At 45.5% G+C, this 26,340-nt stretch overlaps 2 protein-coding genes across 11 annotated transcripts in view; one reads left to right on the forward strand and one right to left on the reverse strand.

The window, feature by feature from the left end:
* WASHC4 (WASH complex subunit 4) overlaps positions 1 to 14,171 on the forward strand; it is a 69,966-nt gene extending 55,795 nt beyond the window's left edge. For 2 of the 5 annotated variants that reach the window (XM_051846047.2, XM_051846052.2), the window contains 5 exons: positions 2,927 to 3,074; positions 6,343 to 6,439; positions 7,329 to 7,525; positions 9,262 to 9,361; positions 11,923 to 14,171. In XM_051846047.2, the coding sequence (XP_051702007.2) occupies positions 2,927 to 3,074; positions 6,343 to 6,439; positions 7,329 to 7,525; positions 9,262 to 9,361; positions 11,923 to 11,990 (610 nt within the window). In that variant the 3' untranslated portion in view covers positions 11,991 to 14,171. The remainder of the gene's footprint in view (positions 1 to 2,926; positions 3,075 to 6,342; positions 6,440 to 7,328; positions 7,526 to 9,261; positions 9,362 to 11,922) is intronic. The other 3 variants (XM_051846048.2, XM_051846050.2, XM_051846049.2) reach the window with 3 other exon arrangements.
* A 4,031-nt stretch (positions 14,172 to 18,202) lies between these two features.
* Positions 18,203 to 26,340, reverse strand: part of APPL2 (adaptor protein, phosphotyrosine interacting with PH domain and leucine zipper 2) — a 57,837-nt gene continuing 49,699 nt past the window's right edge. For 4 of the 6 annotated variants that reach the window (XM_051846055.2, XM_070052799.1, XM_008257119.4 and 1 more), the window contains 5 exons: positions 24,747 to 24,921; positions 21,200 to 21,236; positions 20,873 to 21,013; positions 20,165 to 20,212; positions 18,203 to 19,288 (listed from right to left, as the gene is read on the reverse strand). In XM_051846055.2, the coding sequence (XP_051702015.1) occupies positions 19,154 to 19,288; positions 20,165 to 20,212; positions 20,873 to 21,013; positions 21,200 to 21,236; positions 24,747 to 24,921 (536 nt within the window). In that variant the 3' untranslated portion in view covers positions 18,203 to 19,153. The remainder of the gene's footprint in view (positions 19,289 to 20,164; positions 20,213 to 20,872; positions 21,014 to 21,199; positions 21,237 to 24,746; positions 24,922 to 26,340) is intronic. The other 2 variants (XM_070052800.1, XM_051846053.2) reach the window with 1 other exon arrangement.

Raw genomic sequence — 26,340 nt, forward strand, 5'->3', positions numbered from 1 at the left:
CTGCTTAGTTTCCAAACTAGCTCCCTGCTAATGTACATGAGAGAGCAGTGGAAGATGGCTCAAGTGCTTGGCCCCCTGCCACACGTGTGGGGGAGTCGGATGGAATTACTTGCTCCTGGCTTTGGCTTGACCCAGTCCTTGCTGTTGCTGGCATTTGGGGAGTGAACTAGTGGATGGAAGATTGATCGATTTCTCTCTCCCTCTCCCTCTCTCCCCCTCCTTCCGCCCCCCCCCCCTTTTCTCTGCAACTCTGCCTTTCAAATAAATAAATTTTTACAAAAATTAGCCTGCTGTATATTTATTGAATTTCAAGTCCCAAATGCAGTTGTCTTGTCGGGGCCAGACCACTGATTTAGTGGGCCTTGTGTGGCCCATGGGTAAGACATTCCCCACCCCTGTGATGTAAACAATGGAAGAGAATTAGAATAGGCATCCTAGTCCCAGCTGATAAATGTAGGGTAGTCTAAAAGGTTACTAGAAGCCTGCTTTGATAAAGGAGTAGTTGGGTTGTTGGATAAGCAGATAGTCTTCTGACTTAGAATTTGTGATTTTTAAAAACTTTATGTTAAGGGACAGTGCTGTGGCATAGCACGTAAAGCCACTGCCTGTAGTGCTGGCATCCCATATGGGCACCGGTTCTAGTCCCAGCTGCTGCTCTTCCAATCCAGCTTTCTGCCATGGCCTGGGAAAGCAGTATAAGATGGCCCAGGTCCTTGGGCCCCTGCACCCATGTGGGAGACCCAGAAGAAGCTCCTGGCTTTAGATTGGCACAACACCAGTTGTTGTAGCCATATGGGGAGTGAACCAGTGGATGGAGGACACCTCTCTCTCTCTGCCTCTGCCTCTCTGTAACTCTGCCTTTAAAATAAATAAATAAAACTTTAAAAAAAAACTTTATGATAATGCAAAAGCGATATGCACTCAGTTGATACTGTACTTTTGATACAGCTGATTTGATTCAGTTGATACTGAATTTTGATTTTTGAACTTTGCCTCTGGCCATGCTGGACAGTGGTAGAGTGAGCCATGTCTCCCAGTTAGCCAGAGATGACCAGGGTAAACAGCTGTTAAGCTGGAATGTTCAGAAGGAGAGGTGTATTCAACGCATTTTCTTATAATATTTTCAACTTATGGTGGATTTATCGGATGTAACCTCATGATGCGTTGAAGAGCAACTGTAGTTGGATTATGTGAGTCTCACAGGAGAGATTTCTGCCTTTCACTGTTGAAGGAGTAATAATTTGAAAGTGTGTGTCTGCATGAGAGATGCAGGAGACAAAGAATAAAATTGGAGAGGGACGCTAAGTTCTTGAAAGAGAACCAGGTTTAAGTAGAGGGAAGGTAATGTGAATGTGATAGTGAAGAGATTTAAATTGAAGAATTTACAGTGAAATGGGGTACAACAAGGTTCATTGTAGGAAGAAATAAAGTATTCAGTCAAGTCCCAAGATGTTCTACATGTTCTGTTTTTCAAACTAGCTTTAAATCATGTTGATCACTTTCTGTACATAAAATGAGCTTATTGTGCACTCCAAGGAAATTTACTCCTCCTCCTCCCTCTCTTAGTCCCACTCTTATTTTTTAATAACATCTATTTTCAATTGATTTTATACACATATGTTTAACTCTATGTTAATTAAAGAGTTCAACAAATAGTTATAAAAAAACTGTTCGTCAGCAGTCAAGACAAGGGCTGCTCAAGTCATTGCTTCTGAAAGTGTCAATTTCACATCTATAGATTGTCTTTTAGGTGCTCTATTATCACAGGTCAGGGAGAACATGTGGTATGTCACGTTTCCTGTTTTCCAGTGCTCTTCCTCACCCCCCCCCCCCATGTCTGTACAGAGAAGTTTATTGCAACATTGGTCTTCTTTTTTCTTTTTTAAGATTTATTTTTATTTATTTGAAAGAGTTACAGAGAGAGGTAGAGATGAAGAGGTCTTCCATCCACTGGTTCATTCCCTAAATGGCTGCAGCAGCCAGAGCTGAGCTGAGCTGAATTCAGGAGCCAAGAGTTTCTTCCATGTCTCCCACGTGGGTGCAGGGCCTCAAATCCTTGGGCCATTTTCTACTGCTTTCCCAGGCCATAGCAGAGAGCTGGATGGGAAGAGGAGCAGCTGGAACTAGAACCAGCGCCCATATGGGATGCTGGTGCTTCAAGCCAGGGCTTTAACCCACAGCCCCAGCCCCTTCTGGTGCTCTTAGCTAACCTAATGAGAGATGATTTTTTTTTTTTAAACTTATTTGACAGGTAGAGTTAGAGAGACAGAAAGGTTTTCCTTCCGTTGGTACATCCCCTCAAATGGCCGCCATGGCCAGAGCTGCGCCTATCCGAAGCCAGTAGCCAGGTGCTTCCTCCTGGTTTCCTACGCGGGTGCAGGCGCCCAGTCACCTGGTCCATCCTCTGCTGCCTTCCCGAGCCACAGCGGAGAGCTGGACTGGAAGAGAAGCAGCTGGGACTAGAACCTGGTGCCCATATGGGATGCTGGCACTTCAGGCGGAGGATTAACCAAGTGAGCCATGGCGCTGGCCCCCTAGAGATGAATTTTTAAAAAGCTGTCTTCTGGAGAAGTTGTGGCTTATGTGGAGTTTACATGGGCCTCTGATGGGAGAAAGCTAATCTGTTTAGTATTTGTGCATTTTACTAAAATGGCAGCTTAAAGTTGTGTATCTGCTATTGTGATGCCAGTGCCGGTGTTTTAAGTGGAAAAAAATGACCTCTTTGCTTTGTGCTGTGTACACAAGATTTCTGGAGAAGTAAAGAAAAACCCTTTTTATGGCTCACACAGCTTAAAAGTAGCTGTCGCTCAAACCTGCACTCACAGTTGAGCTGCTTTTGTTTTATTCTAAATAAATTGTTTCTTTTGAGGAAAAAAAAATGCTATCTTCTGGACAAGGAACCAAGAAATATTTTGTTTCTTTTTAGGCACTTGGATTCAGTCCTCAGTGACCACACACGAAATTCTGCTGAAGGTACAGAATATTTCAAAATGCTTGTAGATGTTTTTGCTCCAGAATTTCGAAGGCCTAAGAACATACATCTCCGAAATTTTTATATCATTGTTCCCCCTCTGGTGAGTATTTTCAAAACCTAAAATTAATTTTTTTTCCAAAGAAATTACTGATAAATAGAACTGGTTTCTTTATAACCTAAAATGCACAGACTGTGTTACTTTCTTTCTTTTTTTTCTTTTAAAATTTATTTATTTGAAAGGCAGAGTTACAGAGAGGCAGAGAGAAAGAGAGAAAGGGCTTCCATCCGCTGGTTCACTGCCCAATTGGCCACAACGGCCGGAGCTGGGCCGATCTGAAGCCAGGCGCCAGGCCCTTCTTCTGGGTCTCCCACAGGGGTGCAGGGGCCCAAGGACTTGGGCCATCTTCTACTGCTTTCCCAGGCCATAGCAGAGAGCTGGATTGGAAGTGGAGTAGCTAGGACACAAATCGGCGGCCATATGGGGTGCCAGCCCTGCGGGCAGTGGCTTTACCCACGATACCACAGCGCTGGCCCCATATGTTACTTTCTGATTGTAGGTGAAATTAAATGTGATCTCAGTGAATGTGACCTAGAATTGTAATTAGTTATTCTGAAAGAGACTTACTTATTTTTAAAAATAGTCTATTTGTTAATAATTGCCAGAGGAATTCTAGTCTTTTTATTTGTTTATTTTATTTTTTGACAGAGTGGACAGTGAGAGAGAGAGACAGAGAGAAAGGTCTTCCTTTGCCGTTGGTTCACCCTCCAATGGCCGCCACGGCTGGCGCGCTGCAGCCGGCGCACTGCGCTGATCTGAAGGCAGGAGCCAGGTGCTTCTCCTGGTCTCCCATGGGGTGCAGGGCCCAAGCACTTGGGCCATCCTCCACTGCACTCCCGGGCCACAGCAGAGAGCTGGCCTGGAAGAGGGGCAACCGGGACAGAATCCGGCGCCCCGACCGGGACTAGAACCCGGTGTGCCGGCGCCGCAAGGCGGAGGATTAGCCTAGTGAGCCGCGGCGCTGGCCTAGTCTTTTTAAAATTAACTTAGTTTATATCGTTACGTTTATACCATAGAATTTTTGGGCAGAATTTTATCACATAGTCACTTTAACTGCTTAGTGTAGACTTGCTGGGAAGTTTTTCTGACACATTTCTCAGAGGCCGTTGTTTGAAGGGAACTTGTCTCTATTCAATGGTAAATCCTAACACTTTAATCCTTAGGGCTTTTTCCGTTTTTTTAAGATTTTATTTATTTGAGAGGCAGAGTTACAGAGACAGGGAGAGACAGAGGGAGAGGTCTTCCATCCACTGGTTCACTCCCCAAATGGCCACAATGGCTGGAGCTGGGCCGATTTAAAGCCAGGAGTCAGGAGCTTCTTTCAAGTCTCCCACACGGGTGCAGAGGCCCAAGTACTTGGCAGTCTTCCACTGCTTTCCCAGGCCGTAGAGAGAGCTGGATCTGAAAAGGAGCAGCTGAGACACGAACTGGTGCCCATATGGGATGCTGCAGGTGGAGGCTTAGCCTGCTATGCCACAGTTGTCGGCCCTCGGGCTTTATCCTTTTTAAAATATATGATGTATTCTTTTCTAATCCTATATGCTGTCTAAAAATAGCCTGCTATAAAAATTGCATTATAAAAACAGTTTTTCAAGTTGGGAAATGGCATTAGGAGTTTAGAGAGGTATGTGTTAAAAATAAGGGTTGTTTTTCCTTACTATTTATTGTTTCCTATAATAAAGGTTTTTTCTAAGATTTGTTAGTGAATAGCTCTAAAATCTGAATATAACCAAGCAGACACAGCTTTTTATTATATCCAACTTTGCTCAATAATAGCTTTTTATATTGCCTGAATTAGCACATTTTCTTACATATGATAACCATTAGCTAATAGTCTATAGGCAGCTTTTTGCCTTGCGAATTTTCTATTTCTTTTATATACTTACTGTTATATCAACTATTATTAGCAAAGATAGCCATATTCATTTCATATTAAATTTGTGTTGCAGTAGAGGTGAGGGATTGAGTTGCACTGCAGGTAACTCGGGGTGAGTTCTCCCTGTAGGTTTTCTTCTGAGGGACAGTGCATGCAAGCCACAGGAAACAGCGGTGAGGCCAGCGGTGAGCTGAGGGAGAGTCTGCAGTTGTACAGGACAGCTGTCAGAATTCAGTCAGTGATGCAGAAAACAAAATAGAGTAAGAGCACTGCAGAGACATGCAGGACGCTGTCCTTGTGTGTGAGTTGACCGTTTAGTTCCAAAGAAAAAAGGCAAGTGTGAGATGTCTGTACATGATTTAACTAGCTATTGATAAAGACTTCACTGTGGGATTCCAAAGCAATATAAGCAAAACTGGCTGTCTTGTTTCTTGTGTAGGCTACTACAGTACTTAGCATACCGTATCATTCATATTTTTTTTAAAAAACATATTCTCTACACCTGTCTAGAGCTTTGCTGTCCCTGTGTGGCCAGTGTGTGGCTACTTGAATTAAGATTTCCTGTGGCGCTGGCCTCATTTCCTGCCCAGTGCTCACAGGCCTTGTGGCTTAGTGTGTAGAGGTGGAGACAGCACTCCTGTTGTTGCCTGCTGTGCTGTTCCATAGCGTAACTTCTGGATGCTAATAATTTTTTTCTTATGTTAAGTACTTAACACCTGGTGTAGAGTTGACGTAAGTAAATATTTTTTATTTTTATTTATTTTTTTGATAGGCAGAGTTAGAGACAGAGAGAAAGGTCCTCCTTGTGTTAGTTCACCCCGCAATGGCCACTACAGCTGGCGCGCTGCGCCGACAGTTTTTGAAAGCCAGAATTCAGGAGTTTCTTCCGGGTCTCCTATGTGGGTGCAGGGGCCCAAGCACTTGGGCCATGCTCTGCTGCCTAGCATTAGCGGGGAGCTGGATAGGAAGTGGAACAGCTGGGATGCTCTTATGGGGTGCTGGTGTCCCAGGCAGCAGCTTAGCCCGCGGTACTGCAACACTGGCTCCCTGGTGTGTAGTCCAGAAGTGTGCACTGAAGTAAGGCAGGCCTGCTTTCTGACTTCAGTGCTCACTTAACGTACGACTCTGGTGAGATGACAAGCCTCACAAGCGGCAGTGTTCTCTTCTCTCAAATACATGCCGTAGCTTATAAGGAGCCATGCACGCACAGTGCTTGACTGAGGAGTGGCAGGACTCGGAAAGAAGGGCCAGTGAGGGCGCCTGTGCAGGCGCTGTCCCCCCACGACCGTGCGTCTCAGGTGTGTGTTTCAGAGCCGAAGACAGGAACCAAGAAGCAAATCTGTTGACAGTTTCTGAAATACTTGTTTCGAGAACTAAATGCTGAACATTATCTTACACAGTTGTTTCTGTGATACCCTTGTTCTGTCTTTTTAGACCCTCAACTTTGTAGAGCATTCCATTAGTTGCAAGGAGAAATTAAATAAAAAAAATAAAATTGGAGCTGCCTTTACTGATGATGGCTTTGCCATGGGTAAGCTTAATGGAATTGTTTCCCCATTTTATATTCACCTTATAATAGAATCTTAGAAACATATGCTTCAGAATAGGTCTAAGTGCTCTTTAAGATTTGTCACGATCAGCACTCACTGATTCTTCAGCTGAGCCATCTGTTTGAATATATTTGTTTTCCGTCATTTGTATCTGTCACTGAATGCCTGCTTGGTATTGCTAGTCACTTGACTAGTTTGATTCAATATTTAGGTTTTACTGTGGTTGTAAGTTTTAGCACATCTTGTGTTTGGTTTTCCTGTAGCCTCTTCAGTTACTGTATGGTTAGGAGTGGAAATTGTTTTATTTATTTATTTATTTTTTTATTTGGAAGGCAAAATGACTGAGAGAGAGATTTTCTATCTGCTGGTTCATTCCACCAAATGCCCTTAACACTCAGGGCTGGGGCAGACAGAAGCCAGGAACCCAGAACTCAATCTGGGTCTCCCATGTTGGTGGCTGGGACCCAAGTACTTGGGCCATCATCTGCCTCCCAGAGTGTGCCTTGGCTGGAAACCAGAGTGGAAGCAGGCATGCCAGTGTGGAATACGGACGTCCCAGTCAGTGGCTTAACCACTGAGCCACAGTGCCCAACCCCGGAAGTTTTTATTCTCTTCCTTTACAACATTAATATGTTTTTCGTGACCATGTTATTTATTTCCTTATTCACTGAATTATCTTTAGTTCTTTATACTTCTGCATCTTTTTTGAGGTATTAAGTCTCTTGATAAACTTACTTATGATATAAAATGTTTTTGTATGAGAATTCATTCATAATGATTAACTTAATGGCGAGAGTTATTTGTGAAGGGATATGGAGTACAACTTCTGTACGCATTGTAATTTAACTTTGGGTCTACTGATGACTACAGGTGTGGCTTACATTCTAAAGCTTTTGGATCAGTATCAGGAGTTCGACTCACTTCACTGGTTCCAGTCTGTTAGGGAGAAATACCTGAAGGAGATAAGAGCAGTTGCTAAGCAACAGAATGTGCAGTCAGCCAGTCAAGATGAAAAACTGCTGCAAACCATGAATCTCACTCAGAAGCGGCTGGATATCTATCTGCAGGTAAGGGAAAGGGAGTCACATCTGCTTGGACTCGGTTTTTGATATCTGAAAAGCAGAAGCCATGTAGAAACCCAGGTTTTAAGTGAGATGAATGTGGAAAGAATGTGTTTAGAAGTAACGGTATTTTTAAGCCATTTGACTCTGATTTTTTTTTTTTTTTAATTTATTTATTTGAAAAGCAGAGTTAGTGATCTGGTTCACTCCCCAAGTGGCTGCAATGGCCAGAGCTGGAGAGGTCTGAAGCCAGGAGTTTCTTACTGGTCTCCCATATGCAGGGACTCAAGTACTTGAACCATCCTCTGCTGCTTTCCCAGGCACATTATCATTGCGCTGGATCAGAAATGGAGCCAGCAAGACTTGAACCGGCGCCCATATGGGATGCCTGCACTGCAGATGGTTTATCTGCTATGCCAGAGCACTGGCCTGGACTCAGATCTTTTTTTTTTTTTTTTCCAAGATTTTATTTATTTATTTAAGAAGTAGACTTACAGAGGGAGAGAAAGGTTTTCCATCCACTGGTTCACTCCCCAGATGGCCACAACTGCTGGAGCTGGGCTGATCTGAAGCCAGGAGCCTCTTCTGGCAGAAGAAGGAGGTACCTTTCTCTGAAGGGAGGAGAGAACTTCCACTTTGACTATGACCCTGTCTAAATAAGGAGTTGGTGAACTCAAAAGGCTTCCATAGCCTTGGCAACCCATGACAAGCGCCTAGGGTGATTACTGATGCCATAAACAAGAGTGTCAATTTGTTAAGTCAACAACAGGAGTCACTGTGCACTTTCTCCCTATGTAGGATCTCTGTCCTTAATGTGTTGTACAATGTGAATTAATGCTATAACTAGTACTCAAACAGTACTTTACACTTTGTGTTTCTATGTGGGTGCAAACTGTTGAAAGCTTTACTTAATATAAACTAAATTGATCTTCTGTCTATAAAGATAATTGAAAATGAATCTTGATGTGAATGGGATGGGAGAGGGAGCAGGAAAAAGGAGGGTTGCGGGTGGGAGGGAAGTTATGGGGGGAGGAAAGCTACTGTAATCCAAAAGCTGTACTTTGGAAATTTGTATTTATTAAATAAAAGTTAAAAAAATTAATAGAAGAGACAGCACCGAGACTGAGCTGTAGCATAAGCTAATGACCTTGGATAACAATGTGGCCGTGTTGGTTCCTTGATTGTAGCAAATGAACCACCCTGATGTGGGATGTCCCCACTGAGAAAGCCTATGGGTTTGGGGATGGATTCATAGAATTCCTTGTATTTTCTGTTGAATTTTGCTGTCAGCCTAAAATTTCTCTAAAAATAAAGTCTAATAAAAGGAAAAAGCAAAAAAAATATTTTATTTATTTATTTTAAGAAGTAGACTTAGAGAAAGGTTTTTTAATTCCAAAATTAAACAAAATAGCTGTTATGTGATTAACACAGACGTTTATCCCCACTGCGTCTGATTTCCCGTTGCTTCTTTTTCTTTCACTTTCTTGAACAGGAGCTATCATCTAAGTTTTTTCTTCAGATTTTACAGTGTGCTTTAAAATTACAGAAATAGAACATAAAATTTTGCAAATTTTTCTCAGCATTTTGTCTTATACCTTAAAAGCAGATCAGTACATAGTTTCTGTATTTAACAAATTGCACTTGAGCTTGCTAAAATAATGAAGACATTAAAATATATGTATCTTTTACATTTTGCCATTCAGTATTTTCAGCTTTTGTTTCACATTTTTTCATTTATGTAGGAATTTGAGTTGCTTTATTTCTCACTGAGCAGTGCAAGAATTTTCTTCAGAGCAGACAAGACTGCAGCTGAAGAAAACCAAGAGAAGAAGGAGAAGGAAGGTCAGTGAGTGGCTTAAATTTGGAAAGACTAATAAGTCTCTTTAGTGGTAGGTACTAATGTTCGTTTTGTCTGGTCAGACTGCTAGCTTCCTTGTTTGAAAAATAATACAGGATTAAGTCTAGAAAAACTGAAGCCTGTGTGTGGATCACGTGTGGCATTGAAGAGAGAATTCCTTAGTTTATGCAGTTCACTCTGTGGGTCCTTGAGCCCCTGCTCAGTTTTAGCTTCTCTTATTTTTATTTTTATTTATTTATTTTTTTGACAGGCAGAGTTAGACAGTGAGAGGGAGAGAGAGAAAGGTCTTCCTTTTCTGTTGGTTCACCCTGCAAATGGTCGCTACGGCCGGCGCTCTGCGCTGATCCAAAGCCATGAGCCAGGTGCTTCCTCCTGGTCTCCCATGTGGGTGCAGGGCCCAAGCATTGGGCCATCCTCCACTGCCCTCCCGGGCCACAGCAGAGAGCCGGACTGGAAGAGGAGCAACTGGGACTAGTACCTGGCGCCCCAACCGGGACTAGAACCCAGGGTGCCGGTGCCGCAGGCGGAGAATTAGCCAAGTGAGCCTCGGCGCCGGCCAGCTTCTCTTATTTTAAATAAATTTAGCAAGCTTGGTTTTCTCTTTTGACTGCTCAGTCTGTATCCAGTTCGAAGGAGTGAATTACGGGAGGTGCAGCTCAAGGTTGCAGAGGCAGAGCTGCTGCGACTGCTCATGGCTGAATGAGGTGATGAAAGAGGCAGACCATCGTCAGGGCTACTTTGTGTCATGGTAAACAGCCTCCTGCTCCCCTCCACAGTCAGGCCTGGGGAAGAGAGGCAGTGTGGTCATGGCATTGCTGGTCATTTCAGTGAACTTGAGCCACTAAGCAGAGGGTTGTGTCCATTGTATTCTATGTAGGAAGATAGGGGAAGTCTTTTTATTTATTTATTTATTTTATTTATTTGAAAGAGTTACAGAGAAAGGAGGAGAGACAGAAAATCTTGCATCTGCTGGTTCACTTCCCAAATGACACCAACATCCAGGGCTGGGCGAGGCTGAAGCCAGGAGCCAGGAACTTCTTCCAGGTCTCCACTTAGGCGGCCGATGCTTTCCCAGGCACTTTAGCAGGGAGCTGGATGGGAAGTGGAGCAGCCAGTACTTGAACTAGCACACATAAGGGATGTCAGCCTCACAGGCAGGTTTTACCCGCTACAACACAGTGCCAGCCCCAAGGGGGAAGTCTTTATAAGCTTTAATGCTGTGAGCACTGCAGAAGTGGCTAATGTCCCCAGGATGCACTGCTTCCAGATCTGACGTGCAGCGACAGCTGTCTTCCTGAGGGGCAGATGTTTCCTCGTTGCTGTCATAAAGATTATGTAACTTACATTTTTCTGTTTACTTGGAAGATCACAACTAGTAGGTTCTTATTTTCATGTTTGTTTTCTTCCCTTTTTTCTTGTATTTCATGAAATTTTCCTAAATCAGGATATAAAACAAGATGTTTTTATTATTTTTTTCCACAATGAGTAAATATGATTGAATTGGGTAGATTAATTGTATGAACTACCTTATTCCTTGGTAAAATAAATTTTTGCCTACTAATATTACTTACTAAAAGGAGCATATCCAGGCATTTATGGAATCTAGACTAAGTAATAGACATGTGTTTGAAAAAATTATTTTTAGGATTTTATCTAGAAGATAATATTTATTTAAAAATTACTTGTGAGTTTGTGACTAAGATAAATTTGTGAAGCTAGTGCTGGGACACAGCTCATTTGTTGCTTAGTTTCTGCTCCCACATTTAGTGATCTGAAGATCTTTGTCTGTAGTCCCCGCAACTGGGAAAACTGCAAGTAGATTGGACATTGGCTTTAAGGCCTCAAGAGTTATCTCATTCCAGTGAGACTCCCTGCCTTGGTCTGTTCTTCAGGAAATCTCTCGAGTTGCAGTTGATGCAGCTAATTCATATGCCCAGGTCACTCGAGATTCTTAAGATTATTTCAGCTATAGAGTGCCTGGAGTCAAAGCTGCTGAATACGTTAATAGTTTTCATGCGTTAATGAAATGTGTGCACATGACATTGTGTGCATAAAGCTAGGGATTCATTCTGTGACATATACAATAAACTGCCCTTAAGAACTTAAATACAAATGGCAAGCTCTTCATTCCTGACAATTTCGGTACCAGTTTGTTGCCATGTTTTTGCGTGCCTTTGGGTAGTCACATCCTTCCCTAGCTGGAGGAACAGGCTAGAGGGCAGCAGGCCGTCCTCAGACCAGAGGTGTCAAGGTTCCATAGGTGCGAGGGCCTTGGCGCAGCTTGAAGCCCCAACAGAGAAACTTCGGATCTTTCTAACTCCGTCTGCCCATTGGGAGCCAGTCAGAAAGTTAACAGGATCTGGCCTAGATTGAAAAAAAAAGAATTAAACCAGGTATATGACTTGTGATGTTAGGGAAGTATTTGACAGATGCAACCTTTTCCTAATTTGGAATTTAGGAAATAAGCTCTTCTAAAATGTTACTTAAGTTTGTTTTTAAAAATGAAAATAAATATGTCCATTGTTATTTTCACTCATGCTCCCAGAAGAAACTAAAACAAGCAATGGAGACCTGCCCGACAGCACTGTGTCTGCTGAGCCGGTTGTGAAATGACGTTGATGGTACGTGGTGCCCATAGGAAATCGTCAGAATTGTGTTCATACTTTTGCCAGTGAAACAGGTGTTAAAAGCTATTGAATTATTTCCTGGTCACATCTCTGGAAAATATTTAGATGTAAAACAGTGTTTGAAAGTGAAGTCTGTTCTATTGCACAAGGCTCCGTTTTCAAAGGTTGAAAATGAGATTTTAAAATTAGATTTTTGCCTCAACTTTAGGCTATAAGGTGTTTCTAGGAACAGTTAATTGAAGTAAAGTTATAGAACAACAAATCTAAATTTCTAAACTGAGACCTCAGATCTCATAATCTACATGTTTGTAATTTGTGTTTGTATAGGTTGTTGATCCATATTTGTCTCAAGTCATTGGAAATTGAATACATATACTGTATACAGCCAGTAAATACATATTTTAAAAAAGGAATTGAGCTTGAATTCATGAAGTATACATATCAGTATCCTTTGAAAGAAATGTTATGAAGATGGCTTTGGTACTGGATGTGAGGCACAGTGTGTTATCTGCCTTTTCTGTACAGAGTAACTGTTGCTCAGCTATGTATGGTTAATCTCACGTGACTCACAAGAGCTGCTCATGTCTCTCCTGAGACATTTTATAACTAGTTTACATGACTTTGGGAACATCTGACCTCCAACAACTGCTTTAAGATTTAGTTCATACTCGAAAATCAGATAAAGCCATAGAGACCTGCTGGAAACTTCATTTCTGGTTGAAGGAAGGCACGATGTATGATATATTAAAAAAAAAAAAAAAGTGTTTCTATATACAAACTCAGGTTTCTTCTCTGTTAGGTTGAATTAAAGTCTTGGTAATGGTTTGGCAGACTTTTTATAAAGTATAAGACATCAGACTAAATACTAATTATAATTGCACTGTGCAGGCTTTTAAAAATTACCACTGTGAGAATAAAACTCTAATAAAATAAATCATTTATTGATTAAAAAGTACAGAAAGATTTAGAGTAAATTTAGTTCCCAGCAAGCTGTTAGCTTTATTTTTTTCAAGGTATGTTAGTTAATAGTCAATGGTTAATCTTGTCTTTTTAAGGTATAATAAATAATAACTTTACAGTGAAAAGTTGAAAATTTTAAATGTAATATGAACATCATTTTGGGAAACGCTTGAGTTTTCTATCGCACTTGCCTGTGAAACATTTCTTTATAAATCCTGAAATTCTAACATTGTTAGAATTCTCCTAGTATTCTTGTACTTCAGCTTTTTGAGTAGGTACACAGTGCCCTGTCTGTGCTTACTGTTTAGGGTCAGGTTAATGTTCTCAGCCTGAGATCAAGACTTTCACTGCCTTACAAAAAGTAAAGAAGAAACACAACATGTAAGAGATGTTTTTTGTTTATTTTGTCACCATTGGTTACAGTTACTAACAGTGAGTAGATTAAAAGCATTTTAGTATTTCTAATCCATACTAACTGTAGAAAAGGCCCTAAAGCATGCTGCATAATTAATTTATATTTTCATTGCAGATGTTTATATTAATGATCTTGGATTTGGTTATATCAATTTAGTCATCATTTCATAGCAACAATATTGTTTTCCCTGTTCTTCTTCTCTTCTCTAAAATCATCCCTTTTAGTAGGGATAGAAGTTGTGATTTAAAAGAGAATCAGATGTTCTCTGCTTATTATTCCCACTCATGTAAATTAATTGTTTTATTAATACTAGAGTCCACATGCTGACTCCTTGGATATCTACAATTGAGAAGAAAGTGACAATTTTGTTATCTATAGTAAAATGCGATAATGTCACTGTAGTCTGGATTAATTATAAGTTCATATATTTGAAATAAAATTTCTGAAAAGATTATATTTAAATTGTATTAAACTGTAGAGTAACAGGGCTTCAGTGTATTCATGCCGAAGTTTATGAATGTATAGATTTGGAGATGGTTTTCCTTGCTAACATATTAATTTTTTTCAGACATACTGTAATTTAAAAATTATATGAGCATTTTTTATAATTTCACAGAAAGCATAATGATGTTCAAATTCTCAGGAATTAAGGACTAATCATAAGATTGTGAGTTTTAATTAAATTTTGTAAAAGATGGCAGGTTTGTTGCCTCACTTGAGTGGGGCTTCCTCCCTCAATTCTAAGAGACAGTATGTTTAACAAAACATTAATAAATACAGTTTCACAAATTCCTTCCCTTGTATGTTTATGTTCAAAATTGTGTTACAGCTATAGTTCTTAACAGTAACCCTTTTGGTCCTCTTTAATTGAATTAAATACATGGAGTCTCATTTTTTTTTAAAGATTTATTTATTTATTTATTTGAAAGGCAGAGTTAGAGACAGATCTTCCATCTGCTGGTTCAGTCCCCAGATGGCTGCAGTGGCTGGAGCTGGGCTGATCCAAAGCCAGGAGCCTTTTCCCAGCTCAAGTACTTGCGTCATCTGCTGCTTTCCCAGCGCATTAGAAGAGAGCTAGATCAGAAGTAGAGCAGCCTGGATTCAACTGGTGCCCATATGGGATGCCATCGCCACAGGCAGCTTAACCCGCTACTCCACAGTGCTGGCCCCTGGAGTGAGTCTCTTTATGAAAATGCTTCCATGCTGGGCCTGGCACTGTGGTGTAGTGGTTAAAGCCACTGCCTGCAGTGCCGGCATCTCATATGGGTGCTGGTTTGAGTCCGGGCTGTTCCTCTTCTAGTCCAGGTCTCTGCTGTGGCCTGGGAAAGCAGTACAAGATGGCCCAAATCCTTGGGCCCTTACACCCACGTGGGACACCTGGAAGCAGCTCCTGGCTCCTGGCTTCAGATTGGCCCAGCTCCGGCCATTATGCCATTTGGGGAGTGAACCAGCAGTTGGAATACCTCTCTCTTTCTCTGCCTCTGCTCTCCGCAACTCTCTTTTTCAAATAAATAGATAAATGGTTTATTATTTTGATTTATTTATTTGAGAGCCAGAGTTACAGAGAGAGGGAGAAACAGCGAGGTCTTCCATCCACTGGTTCACTCCTCAAATGGCTGCAATGGTCAGGGCTGTGCTGGTCTGAAGCCAGGAGCTTCTTCCAGGTCTCCCATGCGGGTGCAGGGGCCCATAGACTTGGGCTATCTTCCACTGCTTTCCCAGGCCATCATCAGGGAGCTGGGTCAGAAGAGGAGCAGCCAGGACTCGAACTGGCATCCATATGGGATGCTGGTGCCACAGGTGGAGGCTTAACCCTCTAATGCCACAGTGCCAGCCCCAATAAATAAATCTTAAAAAAAAAATGTTTGGGTAACTTGGGTTCCTGCCACCCACATAGGAGACCTGGATTGAATTCTTGGCTCTCTGCTTTAGCCAACCATGGTCTGGCCCAGCCCAGCCATATTGGGCACTAAATGAGTGAGTGAACCAGAGAATGGGAGTTCACTTGATCTCTCTGCCTCTCAAATAACTTTTAGACAAAGAAATAACTATAGTTGTCCCCAACCTCTAGCAATCACCATTCTATGCTGAACGTCTAAGTTCTGCTATTTTAGAGCTCACATGTGAGTGAAACCATGAGGCACTTTCCCCTCGGTGCCTGGCTTACTTCACACAGCATGGTGACTTCCCGTGCATCTGTTCCATGTTGCCACCAGTGGCACAGTTTCATCCTTCTTCATGGCTGGATAGTATTCCAGCCACATTTTCTTCATCCATTCCCGTGATGACGAACGTTTCGGCTGTTTCCATTTCCTGGCTGTGTGAGTGGTGCTGCAGAACGTGGCAGTGCCCCTTCCCCCGCTTGCCTGCCGCTTGTTTGCGTCCCGCGATGGTGCTGCTGGATGCCGTGGCAGCTCTGTTCAGTTTTTCTGACAACAGCATTCTGGCTGGAGTCCGACGCTACCTGTGCTGTGTGTTCCCAGGCAGTGATGTTGAGCCATTTGTATTTCTCCATTCTATGTCTTCCTTTGAGAAATGTCTTTTTAGGTCTACTGCTCATTTTTAAATCATATTTTTCAATAGTTAAAGTAGTTTCCTCAGGCAAAAGATGGGATGGTTTATAATTTGGGTAAAGCAGGTTATACAAGGATACAACTTACAAATATTAGCTATTATACACAGCTTATTTCTACTCATAGATAGGAACGCACGTGGCATGTGGTAGCTGCTGTTACTACTCTGTTAGGTGGAAAGTGTGAACACATTGTGTGTGTGAGTGGTGTTGTAGTCAGACCATCCTGCTAGGTGTTCCGCTGGTGTAGAGGTGTAGGGAAGCCCTGCTGCTTCCCCTCAAGAAGGCGGTGTGGCCGAGGTGACGGCTGACCCAGAGTGGAGCTGGACACTGGCGCGGACAGCTGCCTTCTCAGAAGGTCCCGTTTCCTCACCCAGCCCCTTCATCTGGGTGCACGGACAGTTTGAGAACATGGTAAGTGTACTAGTAACACGCTTCAGGAAAGGTGAAAAACGGTCAACTGCCCTTTGTGTCCACTGTTCTCTGCCTGCAGTGGGTGAGACTGATTACTGACAAATACAGTGCCAGCTAGGCCTTGAGGGTACCGTGGTTAAGCCAACTTGGGGCACTCACATCCCACGTTGGGGTCCTCGTTCCAAGTCCTGGCTACTCCACTCCACATCCAGTGCCCCAGGAGGCAGCAAGTACTTGGGTCCCTGACTCCTACGTGAGACCTCCCCAGTTGGAGTTCTAAGCTCCTGGCTTTGTCCTGGCCCAGTTTTGACTTGCAGGCATGAGGGAGTGAATCAGTGAGTGGACTCTCTGCCTTTCAACTGATCTTTAAAAATACATACACAATGCATGCCAAGAATATGTTTGTAGTATTTAAAGAAGGGAAACCGCTTCAGGAAGCCACCAGGTAGGTGAAAAAGCCTCCCGTTCCCTGTCCCCACCCCCGCAGCACAAACCACTGTGTGTGTGCCTGCGTCTCCACTTCCAGCAGCCTACCGGTAAGTCAGATGGTGTTTTCTGTGTTTAAGTTACAGGGAGTCATAAATGCTTTTAAATTCATGCTGAGGCGTAGCGAATTCTCCAGGATTGTTACAGGAATGCATGTGCTGTTCTTTTGGTGACTTCTGGGTTTTCATTTTGGGGATGCTATTAACAGCGGTGCTGTCATCATTGCTGTACACGTCCCTGCGTACATGTGTTCAGGGTCTCTAGGATATGTACCCGCATGGACGCATGTCAAACTGCCAAGAGGTCGAGCAGGTGCACCTTGAAGTTCTCTAGATACAATGCTGAATTGTTCTCTACTTGCAGTGTAAGATTCCCTGCTACTCCGTTCTTGCCAATAGCGTGGTGTTTGTGGTCTGTGAACGTAAAATCTGTGTGGTCTTATTTGTTTCTCCCTGACTTGACTAAAAAGAGTGAGCATACTTCTGCTTATGAGTCCTTTGTACGTTTTAATGTATGACATGCCTTTACTTCAATTCATTCCTAATTACAGGAACATTTTGTATATTCTGGATACTTTTTATTGGCTGTGTGTGCTTGCTAGTACTTTTCCCTTCTGATCTTCCATCTGCTGGTTCACTCCCTAGTTGGCTGCAATAGGTGGAACTGCACCAGTCCGGAGCCAGGAGCCTCCTCTGGCTCTCCCACATGGGCACAGGGGCCTAAGGGCTTGGGTCATCTTCCACTGCCTTCCCAGGCCACAGCAGAGAGCTGGATCGGAAGTGGGGCAGCCGGGACTCAAACCAGTGCTCATATGGGATGCCAGCACTGCAGGTGGCGGCCTTACTCGCTATGCCCCAGTGCCGGCCCCCTTTCTGGTGTTTTTAGATGAAGTTTGGTTCAGTGTACGACATTTCAATCTTTTGTGTTTTCATTAGGATTTGCGTGCTTTGTGTCTTACTTAAACCACGTAATCTTTAACAGCACTTTAGTTTTTCCACCTCACAATTGTTTCAGGCTCAAGATCCTTGCCACCTCTACCCCTCCAGAAAAGTTTAAACAAGAAGACTTCTGGGCAGTACGGCTCCTGCGAGCTGTCAGAGAACCTGCTGGTCTAACACATGTGGGAGGTGGGAGGCCTTGGGCTCAGCGCAGTGTCTGTGGTGGTGCATGTGTTGCAAGAGTAGATGTCACACAGACCCTGTGACACTGCCTGCTGTAGGTTTCAGAAGTTCGAAAATCTACTGTCTTCAAGTAACACTTTAAAAATTGTTAGCAGTGGGATCACATTCTCGTGTTGGAAAACTGATTTTAGTTTTCTTCCAGGGATATTCTAGAAATAGCCAGAACAAGAGACAGAATGGTAATTTTTATTGCTAGATTAAGTTATTACAAAGGTAATTACATAATTGTTGAAACTGATTACAGCTGAACACTGTACCAATTCATGATCATGCCACCTTTCATGGGTAGGAGGGATGGGGGAGGGCTAGGGTTCCTGGAACCAAAAGAATCAGGGTGAAAATGGGAACTTCATTCCAGGCTCCGCAGCCAGCCGCGCTTCAAGTGAGTTTTTAAACTAATTGGTCCCTTCCTTGAGGAGGGTCTGGCTCAGAAGAAACAGGAGCTGGTAGAGCTGCCCACGGCCACAGTGACCCAGCACTCAGAACCGTCCTATCTCGGACCTCACCTTGTGGATGCTGGTGCAGTGCGGTTCTGTGAAGGTGCGCAGCTGCCAGTCTTGCTGGTGCACGCTGCGTGGGACACTCCCCTAACCAGACCTGCGTCTACCAGAGCCGGGGCCTCGGGGCAGTGCCCAGCACCTGAGCGCACACAGCAGTGACTCAGTCCAATCAGGAGAGAAGCGGGACTATGAAGAGAGTTTCAGAATGACAGGCACTTAAAGCTCGTTAAGTGAAATACAAAAATAGATTATATTAATAGGAAATACTTAGTGCTTATCAAATTGTAAATCTAGACTTGCCATTTTAAAAAGGACACTGGAGATGACATTCAGATAAAGTGAACTATGCATTTTTCGTAAATTTCTTTCTGAGTGCTGAACAATGCAATCTAAGGAAGGACTCACCACGAAGCACCTAAATAGCATCTGTAGATGGGTAGCAAGGCTGCCAACCATCTCCAGTTTCCCTCTCGAGTCTCAGCACCCAGGCATCAAGAGGGCATGCCACCACCGACTGTCAGCATCCTGAACCCGGCTCAGTGTGCCTGTGTGTCAGAGAAGTTGAAAACTTCAGGGAGGGAGCCCTCCTTCCGCGGTGCTCATCCCCATGGGCGCAGCGAGCTAGGCTTCAGATTCTGCGCCTCTGTGTTCACTTGGGCCTCCGTCACTGTCGTCTTGTTGGTCGTTTAACAGTACGTATTTCCCATCATTGGTTAGTGGAACGGACAGCATTAATTTAGCCAGCGCCTCTGGATCCTGAAGTTAGGAGCATTTAAGAGGGAAAAAAGAAAGAGCTTAAGATGTACTTACTTACACCAGTCGGGCTGGCTTTCACTACATCGTGTGCTTTCACTGGGTCTCTGCTGCTCTGAGAAAACTTAACAGTACGCTATTTCTCCTGAACTCTAGGTTCTATAGCTAACGTAGAGTCATCTTGCGGAAGACAGTCCACAGAGCAGCTGTGAGAGCCTCAAAGGTAGGGCCCTTTAGAGAAAAGGTGCTGCCCTCACTTCCTGGACGCTGCTTGTCGTCCCTGTAAGCTGACCTGTGCTAGCCACTGGCCGACCACACTACTAAATTAAACTGAGAAGTCCAGTTCCCAGGTCACACTAGCCATGTTCAGCCTGCATATTACGTTCTGCAGCACGCTCTCCTGGACATGCTGACCGAGAAGGCCCCTGGGGCAGGTTCCCCCACTGCTCTTGTTCACTACAGGAAGCTCAGGGTTTTCTTACAGGAATTAGACTTTCAAAAATGTACTGAATGAACCAAAGACTGTTAGCTGCTGAAAGACATGGTCATCTGAGTCTTCCTTTCTAATTGGCTCCCAGGTGATGTCGAAGGGCTGGACTTGCTGCTCCTTCGATGCGCGAGGCCTCAGGGCACATGGGTGCTTGTCGCATCATTTAACTTGAAAGAGCAGAAGGGTAGCTAGGCTAGCGTGTGCGAGCAAGCAAGCAGAGTGGCAGCTGCTTACGGAAGAGCGAAGGGGAGCCAGCCGGTCAGAGTGGAGGGTTAAAACACAGACAGGAAATCCCAGGCTTAGCCAGCGTGTCTAGTGTCATCACGTTTCTCTTTGAGAGAAATGTATACAGACGCCTTTAGTTCAGTCAACACTAAAATGCACCTTACCTTCTGAACTTCAGTAATTTCTTTCCCCAAATTAATAGCGTAACATATCTGCAAGAAACAAGAACAGCATTTGGCACAGGTAGAAGAGGATCAAAAATTTTAGGAACAAATGTGATCTGGGGGTACAGTGAGGTCACTGCCCACATTTCCCTGGCAAGGCAGGACCTGGCTGCACAGACTCCTCCTGTGCGGGTCAGACCCGTCGGGCCCTGCTGACCCGAACACCTGCTGCCACACTGTATGCAACTCAGAGGACAATCTGGTGTCTACAACTTGTGATGGGGCATTTTTCTCCTAATTGGCTAATTGAATTCAGCCACTCAGTGTTCTTAAAACACAGTGGCAAGCAGTTACTGAAAGGAAGATTAATTTTGAATTCTAACTAGTGTTGTCACATTTTTCATACTAAACACAAAAACAGCTCAGATGGACTTTCCTGATGCCCTGTCCATTGATTTGCTGAGAGTATGCCCATGGTAATACTGTCACTTCATGATACCTGTATACTAAACGATTCTCGTGCCCTTAAAGGTCTGGCTCATTCACTCTGGTTGAAAGGTATTTTCCCACAGGGAGGTTTTTAATCCAATTCCTTCAGTGGGGGCCTGCCTGGGAGGCGCTGAGTCAGCAACTGGATCTTCAGGAGGGAAGTGCAGAAACCGCTTCGGCACAGCGGGGCCATGGGATTGAATATGAAAAAAACAAGACCTTTTCGCCTTCCGAGTTGCTTTCAAAAATGTATGTGCTCAGAGACTCTTCTCCCGTGGACTCAGGGTCGCGGACAGCAAAGCCGACCAGTCTCTTGTTTTCCTGGTGAGCCGCAAACTGCGTGACACTGGTGAGTTCAAACTGGAGGAGGGGAGGGGTAGAAATACACAGAAAAGGGGATTTTCTATGAAAATCCATGGAAAAGAGTGTACTGTTCATGGCAGTCATTAAATGTGCCAGGTACTAAGTGCCAAGCTTGTGTTTACAGCACATGCAAAGGTGACTTAAAGAGTAAACCACTAATGCGGATCCGGGTGAGGTACTTACGTTGGCCCTTGACACTTGAGTCTGAGGATCTATCAACCTGAAATTGTGAGAGAGCCATTATTTCATACGTGCTGGATAGACTTACACTCTTAGAAGACTCTGCAGAACTTCAGATGAACCCACACATACCCGCAGGCAGGAGAAAGGAGGCCTGTGTGAGGGGAGGCACGACAGACCCCTGTGACCCTCCCTGAACCTGCACAGTCCCGTTCAGGGTGCGGAGCAGGTGCTGGTGTGCCATGCTGAAGTGCCTGGCTTTAATTCCATGCCCCACTCGTTTAAATAGCAAAATAAATTTAAAGAGCTACAGGGAGACAAACACAGAAGAGAGGTCTTCCATCAGCTGGTTCACTCCCTTTTTGGCTGCAATGGCCAGGACTGGGCCAGGCCAAAGCCAGGAGCCAGGAACTTCATCCGGGTCGCCCACGTGGGTGGCAAGAGCCCAAACCCGTGGCCATCTTCCACGGCTCTTCCCAAGCCGTTAGCAGGAAGCTGGATTGGAAAGGAAGCAGCCAGGACAGAACCGGCGCCTGTATGGGATGCCAGCATTCCAGGCAGTGGCTTTACTCGATATACCAGAACGCTGGTCCCCTTGACCCCACTCTTCATTTCAGCTTTCTGCTAATGCGGCAGCAGGCGATAGCCCTGCCACGTGTGTGGAAGACCCAGCTGGAGAACCAGGCTCCTGGCTGTGGCCTGGCCTGGCCCTGGCTGTTGCAGGCACTTGGGGAGTGAACCAGTGCATGAGAGCTCTGCCTCTCAAAGAACTGAAGAGCAGGCATGCTAGCTCGGGGCGTTCATAGGGAAGATGACACAGCAACAGAGGTCCCTTCACAGTGTTCTGGTGCTTATTCAGAAGAGGCATCATCATTTCAGTAGTCTGCTGTGTAAGTGGATGAGTCGTTACACCACCTCCTTTCCGTAGCACTTATTGAGTACCTTCATTCTCCTGAAGTACTGAATCAGCTTTCTCCAACTTACATCCAAAATTACTCCTGTATCCATATATATGTGTAAGTGCAATGTTTAATTTCAAGAAAGTATTCTAGAATAGATTCTTGAACAATAATATGTTAAACTTCATCTAATAGGCTGATGTATCTTGTAAAATAGGTTATGGCAGAGAATTCATTGCTCTCAAATACATATATATAGATAGATAGATATAGACTTATTTCTACTTGTGTTAGAACTGACGTGGTGCTAACATGTAAATGATCAAGTGCTGCCTTATACATGGTTGATAAAACACGGTTATAATCCCACTTCATGGAACGGCCAGGCCAGGCATCTGTACTGCTAAGACTGGCGGTTCCTGGTCACCCAGGGCTGGGTGGGTGCAGGGGTCTTCCTGGGGCAGCACAATCTCCTGAACTCAGTTGCGCTGGTGGCTGCACGATGTACTGTGGGGAAAAGTGACTCAAACCGCACACGTGAGGCGGGTGGACTGTAGGGCACGGGGACTGCATCCTGGTGGAACTCGGCCCTCCAAGCACGCGGCTGTCCCAGCACAGGGCTCAGGAGCTCCTCACGCGATCCTGCGCTGTGGCGCTGCCCCCCTACACTGCAGACGGGTGGCTGAGACCCTCACTGGGGAGGTCACAGAGGCTGTAAGCTTTATGTTCCTTTTCCTGCGATTGAATAAACAGTTTCCCTAAAGGGGGACTTTTTAATCTCAGAGCACGTGAGTCCACTGACGGCATGTGCCAGTGTGAACTACATCCTGGAGAACTTCCCATCACTGCATTCCTGACTGTAGCCGGAACCTTCCCGTCACCCTGAGAGGACCCTCCCCACTGAGCAGTCGCTCCTCATTCCCGCCTGCTCCTCGTCTCTGGCATCCTCTAGTCCTTCAGTCAGCCGATTACCTACCCTGGGCAGGTCACAAGAACACAGCCACACAGGTCGGGGCTTTCCACATCTTGCGTCTTCCCCTTAGCAGGGGCCTGGACACTCCCCCATACCCTAGCGTGCATCAGCACTTTGCTGCTGTTTTTAAGCTGTGTAACACTGTGGTCTGTGTGGATACCACGTTCTGTTTATCCATTCATTTGCTGTTGGACATCTGGATCATTTGTTGAACACCTAGTTTTAAAAATTATTTACTTATTTGAGAGGCAGAGGCAGACAGAGAGGCCTTCCATCTGCTGGTTCACCCCCCAAATGGCTGGAGCTGAGGCAAGCTGAAGCCAGAAGCTTCTTCCAGGTCACCCATGCAAGTGCAAGGCCCCAAGGACCTGGGCCATCTCCTACTGCTTTCCCAGGTCATAGCAGAGAGCTGGATCGGAAGTGGAGCAGCTGGGACTAGAGCCAGTGCCCATATGGGATGCTGGCTCTACAGGTGGAGGCTTTACCCCTATGCCACAGTGCCAGCCCTGAACACTGTTTTTAATTACTTTGGGTATCCACTTGGGTAGAGAATTCTATAGTAATTTTACACTTACGGAGTAACTTCCAAACTATTTTCAAAAGCTGCTAAGCCAGTTTACACTCAGTGCCCCCCCCCCCCCTTTTGACAGGCAGAGTGGACAGAGAGAGAGAGACAGAGAGAAAGGTCTTCTCTGTTCACCCTCCAACGGCCGCTATGGCCAGTGCACCGCGCTGATCCGAAGCCAGGAGCCAGGTACTTTTCCTGGTCTCCCATGGGGTGCAGGGCCCAAGCACTTGGGCCATCCTCCACTGCACTCCCTGGCCACAGCAGAGAGCTGGCCTGGAAGAGGGGCAACTGGGACAGAATCCGGCGCCCCGACCGGGACTAGAACCCGGTGTGCCGGCGCCGCAAGGCAGAGGATTAGCCTAGTGAGCCGCGGCGCCGGCCCCCAATTTCTTCACACATTGCTAAACTTGCCTTTTTCTGTTTAAACTATAACCAGTGAGTGTCATGAGTATCTCACTGTGGTCCTGGGTTTGCATTTTCCCCGTGACACTCAGCATCTCCTCACGTGCTTCCTGGCCACTTGGATGTCTTTGGAGAAATGTCTCTTCAGCTCCTTTGCCCGTCTTCCAACCAGGCTGCCCTTCGCTGAGTTTTAAAGCTCTTTACATATATACCCTGAGTATCACCAGATCCTCCTCAGACCGTTCTGTGGGTGGTTTTCCCAGTTTTTTGGATAGTATGTGCTGTGGTTGTTCAGTCCTCTTACAGATTTGAAGACTCTCAAAATAAAAAAAGGAAAATACGTATTGCTTCCAGGGCTGGCGTTGCAGTGCAGCGGGTCACGCGGCATCCTGTACTGAAGCATGGGTTTGAGTTCTGGCTGCTCTGCTTTGGATCCAACTCAGAGCAGCAGAAGATGGCCCAAGCACTGGTCCTCTGTCTCACATGGGGGGCCATTTGGGGAGTGAACCACTGAATGGATGATCTCTCTGCCTTTCTAAGTACACAGATCTTAGGAACAACTATACATGGATTCCAAGGTGTTTTTTACACATCTTGGGGTTGGTGCTGTGGCACAGGAGGCTGAGCCTCTGCCGGTAGCTCCAGTTCCAGTCCCAGCTGCCCCCTTCTGATCCACGTATGCCCAGGGAGGCGTGAGGGTGAACGTACCTCAGGGCCTGGCTCGTGACCACCAGGTGCGACTCCGTCGTGCGGAAGATGTTGTGAATGGCGCGGGCGGCCAGGACTTGTCTCATGGCCTCGTAAATCACTGCGGTCGTGCTGTCTGTCTTAACTGCCATCGAGCCCAAGAACCGAACTACGAACATCTGCTGCAGCAGGGAATCTGCAAGAGAAGAGGTTCAGCTCAGGGTCACGTCCGCTTCCAGCCCGCGGCGGCGGCCAAGAGCTAGGGGCACGGGGCCCGGCTGGCTCCCCGTGGAGGCCTTCCTACCCAGGGTCTCAGCGCTCCGACCCGGGAGCCCGACGCTGCCACTTCTCCGAATGTTCCGCCTGCATCCTGTTGCTGTGGTGGAAACCGCCTCATAGAAGCCGAGTTACTGGTACCACCCAGTGTCCTCCTGGCACTGCACGTGGTGACCGTGGACACAGTCACCTTTCCTTCGAAAGTGCGCGTGACCCAGCAGGTAGCAGGGAATAAACCGCGTCGGCCCACGGGTGCTGTCCTCTTATGGAAGATCACTGACTTGCAGGAAACAAAGGCGCGGTGTTTTCACTCAATTCCAGTGCCACGGTCACGACTGAAGGCAGCTGGCATCAACTGGTGGAGAGCCCGAGAGCGCAAGCCACAGCCGTTTGCTTGTGGCGTGCACTGAGCTGTCGCGGCGAGCGCCACTGGGAGGTCGGGAAGACGTGGACAAGGCCGCAGCTGCTGCTGTGACATCAGTCATTCCCCAACACTGCCAACCGAGAAGCCTCCCTTTCTCTACTCTTACCCCGAAACACCTCCAAGCTTAAACACAGTGCAGGAAACTGAGCGGTACACACTCTAAATGGACACTCATGCACGTCTCTGTACGGACGGTTTACGGTACAAACTGAAAAGTAGGCTGGATCCAAGGGGAGAGCGCCAGACGCGAGGCCCAGCCTGTAATATCGCACACACAGTCTCCCCAACAGAACGGCAACTCTCAAGTCCTGCTTCCGGTGCAGCCTCGTTCCCAGGCACCCTCAGCTCCCAGCGTGAGGCCACGTTACCGTGAGGTCTCCCTAGCACTCGCAGTGACTAAAATCCCCGCCTTGGCTCAGCATCTGCTCAGCTGAGTGGAAGGTTAGGGTCAGCCCCACCGGGTGTGTTCTCAAGTACACTCTAAGAGTGGAAACCCACAAGATAAAAACAGGACTCTAAAGAGACTAATTTATCTGGCAGGTGCTATGGCACAGACCAAGTTGCCACCTGTGACAAACCACACCCCACAGTGGAACACCAATTGAGTCCTCGCTACTCTGCTGTCAACCAACTTCCTGCTAATGCACCTGGTGGCGGGGGCAGCAGATGGTGGCCCAAGTACTTAGGTCCCTGCCACCCACATGGGAGACCCAGATGGAGCTCCAGGGTCCTGGCTGTGGCCTGGCCCAGCCCCAGCTGCTGCAGGTTACTTGGGGAGTGAATCAGCGATGAACGACAGAGGCTCCTCTCTCCCTCTGTCACTCTGCCTTTCAGGTAAATAAACTTCAGTCTTTTAAAAATATATCATTTATTCAGGTCACCTTACAATTCAAGAATGAATTATTTATCCTTATG

The sequence above is a fragment of the Oryctolagus cuniculus genome, chromosome 11 (genome assembly GCF_964237555.1).
Source record: "Oryctolagus cuniculus chromosome 11, mOryCun1.1, whole genome shotgun sequence".
NCBI classification, from domain to species: Eukaryota; Metazoa; Chordata; class Mammalia; order Lagomorpha; family Leporidae; genus Oryctolagus; species Oryctolagus cuniculus.